We start from the raw sequence: 3507 nt of genomic DNA on the forward strand, positions 1-3507 counted from the left end.
GTTCCGTGGAACTGGAAACACCGGACGCTTGCGTTCGAGTCTCTGCGGCAAAATAGCTCGACTTTCGAGCATGCCACAGTTGAGCGGTTAGACTCTGCTCCTTTTCCTCAAGCATCCTTATCTCCTTGCTGAGATCCTCCATAAGCGCAAATCGTTGCGGGCAGCGTTCACGGTATTGCCGAGAGAGTTGCTGGTGAAGCTCAGGCGACAAAACGATTGCAGCCATCTGCAGGCATAGCCTGACCCGGAGAGAGTGATAGCCGTCTGAGCCATTTATAAGTCGATGCACTGACAAGCGTAGCGTGACGAATTGAAACCACTTGCGCGCAAACTCAACAGCCAGTGCTCCCGACGATTCACAAGAACACAACGCCGGCTTCCCCATGTTGAGCCGCATCTGAGTCCGTTGATGCGAATCAGCGCCCAAAGGTGTTCTACAGCTGGCTGAGGACTCTGGGTGAAGGCTGAAGTACTGGGTGGTGTCAGCACACACATGGACTGGTGGCGACGGGCTATCGGCCACCTCCACCAGTCTCCGTTCATAAGCTCCTGATTCGAAATCACGGCATTATTGAACGGAGTAAGTAGGCAACGACGAAACAATTATGAAAACGGCAAACCATTCAGCCATGCGCATGCAATCAACTCTTTCGAAATAGCCTGTTCAATATATCTCACCAGGACCAGCTTATGCGGCTGCTGCTGAAACAAACAGGCAGCACCTCACCTCCAGGGCGTCTCCCTGGCCCCGTGAGCAAACGACGTTGTTCAGCGTAGCTTACTTTCTTCTTCTTCCGACAGGTGTTCATCATCTGCAGTCTCAGGTTCACAAATGTTGCTTCATCCCTCCACCTCATACTCATCCAGCAACGCTTCCGAACGAGTCGCATCCTCCTTGAGTGTACTTGCTTGAGGTCTCTCTCTAACCCTGTCACCTTATCCTCGGCAGAAGAGCCGGGTTCGACTCCCTTCGCGGTCGGGCTCAATGATGTGACGGGGGGGCTGGTACTCCACCAGGAGCAGCCTGGAACCGGCGAGGTCGCCTCAGGCAACTCAGCTGATTCTGTTTCTGCCGATACGCCCTGGATGCCTGGACCTCCCTGCGCGCCTGGGCCTGCAACGAGCAAATCGCGAAACGCCCACCCGAATCCGGCCTTTAGAGGTCCCACTGCGTACGCAGACTCGACTCGGGGAACCAAACGACGCTCTCCTACTCACTCCATCGCCGACGCGACAATGTTGATTCGAGCCGCTACACGGGTGTCGCGCGCCATATGCCATAAGCTGCGGCTGACTTGCGAAAGGGAAACCACGCCATGCGGCTAGTCATGTTTATCTGGACTGTCCCAGCTTGCGAAACACGCGCCCATACAACCGGTGAGCGTGCGACCTCTAGACTACTGTAGGAGGGGCCCATCAAGGGCGACCTCGCCTGTTTCATGGTGTCTCTCTCTTGTGCCCGAGAACTGCGGCCTTGAGTCAGGCCACACCGAGATGGTAGCTCCTTGTTCCATAACAAATTCTTCGTTCCATGGAAACCAACAGGCGTGCAGAAACGGTCCTGCCAAGACGCACTCACGCGATCAAGCATGCCTGCGTCAGTGGAACTGGCAGTGTTGGCTATTCGCTCTTCAGTTCGCGGAACCAAGACTTGCTTCTCACCTTCCGACTGGGCAGTCGATGTCGACGGGGGTGGCTGTCCTTCTGTCTCAGGCTCTGCCGGCGCTTCACCGCCTTTACTGCGGCGACCGAGAAGCAACGCTCGAAGTTGTGCCTCTTCGATTTCCAACTCACGTATGGACTGCTCCAACGCCGACATCTCCTGTCGCTTCTTATCGACTGTCGACCTATACGCTGCTCGGTACCTTTCCAGTAGTTTCGGTGATGGGGACACCGGGGACCCCTAAGCATGAGACAGTGACGCAGACAGTCACAGGCCACAGGAGTCGAACAGGCTCGCCGACGATTAACAGGTCACCGTGCCCATCAATGAATCAGCAGACCAACAAATCCGACGGTCGGACAATCGCAGAGCAAAACGCCACCTGCAACGGTTCTTCCCCAGCTGCGAACTGAATCGAACTCGTCGGCAACAGGTTTGACCAAAGAGGAACTCTGAGCCAACCTTGTCGCATCCAGTACCCTACGGATTTCCCACTCATCACACACATCCACGTGGAACGCGGATCCAGTGCATGTTTTCTGCGTTTGCACTCGACACTCTGCCAACCGATAAACTGAATCGCAAGCACGCCTTGTTCGTTTTGCGCTCTGCTCTAGAGCCTGTTGCACTGCCACTTTCGCATGACGGGGGTTTCACCGTGACTGTTGTTGAAGCTCACTAGAACCGAAGCAGAATGAAAACATGCCCCGCCCGCGTTCCTGTCGTAGTAGCGCGGCTGGGGAGCAAAAAGGATGGTACAGACACAGGATGCTATACGGCTGCTTACACCTGGTTTAGCCCGCATCGGTTTCGCCGATGACGTCCTCTCTTTGACATAAGCCGCTTCCGTCAACCAGTGACGCCGAAGACTATACAGGTTGACTTGCTTCCTGCGCTTCTGTGTACGCACCAGCTTCAGCCTCTCTTCCAAACTTAGAGAAGTCCCGGAATCGCCACCGCCGGAATCTGCTGGCAGCGTCAGGCCCCGTGACGAGGCCAAACGGCTGCTGCTCTGTGTCGAGTGGCGTGCCTGGTCTCTTGAAACCCCTGAAACATCGTCACCCCCTGACGCTTCTGCGGCGTCTGCCGATCCTGACTCAGACACACAGCTGGCAGAGCTTTTATGGCTCCCGTCTTATGTACTCGGTGCGCGCACAAAGTCGAATACAGGAGCAGAACGACGCTCGATTCCCGAATCCCGTCGCCGACGTGATGAGACCGTTTTTACCCGATCCCCGTTTCCCGACAGCAGAGAAGGTTCGTACATAATCCTGTCTCCGAGATGCTTCGTCCCAGTACGATTGTTTCCCCAAGAAGACGTGTTTAATCCTTGTATGCTTTGTACCTCAGTCAATCCTCTGAAAATGCCACCGAGTAATGTGGGAGACTCTCACTGTCAGGATACAGACACCGAATTCATTCAGTTGTCTTAACCAGTTGGCGGATGTTGTGGTGTACAGCTGCCTCAATCTGGTTCCGTGAGTCAGCCTGCAGCCCGGATGTCAGCATCTAACATACGTAACCGCAAACGCACCTGGATGTGCGGATAGCCAGTATCACCGGACATTATCGGCATGTCACACTCAACCCAGGCATGTCTGCCAGTTATGATTATCGAGGCTCTTCGTCCATTCGAGCACGCAACCAGAAAAAGTCTGTCAGTGTTCTGTGGCGTGTGACGCCTGTACCACAGGGTAGACCCCGACTGCACTAGAGTACATCTCTTGTCTGATCGGCAATTGCAGCTGTGATTGTTTGTATGAGCGGGTGGCGCCGCTGAGAAGGGGTCTGCCTTGGTAGGCTCACCCTGGAGATGACCAGCCGAGGTCGACGTGCCTGCAGCA

The 3507-nt window shown here is 55.1% G+C and overlaps 1 protein-coding gene across 1 annotated transcript; it reads right to left on the minus strand.

The window, feature by feature from the left end:
- Positions 1-3507, minus strand: TGME49_287470 (hypothetical protein; the record flags this gene model as incomplete). The annotated part of the gene is made up of 5 exons (XM_018782011.1): positions 1-226; positions 783-1114; positions 1663-1903; positions 2451-2755; positions 3470-3507. Coding segments are annotated over 5 exons (1142 nt in total), but the record flags the coding sequence as incomplete, so codon positions are not given.

This window comes from Toxoplasma gondii, chromosome V, assembly GCF_000006565.2.
Source record: "Toxoplasma gondii ME49 chromosome V, whole genome shotgun sequence".
NCBI lineage: Eukaryota > Apicomplexa > Conoidasida > Eucoccidiorida > Sarcocystidae > Toxoplasma > Toxoplasma gondii.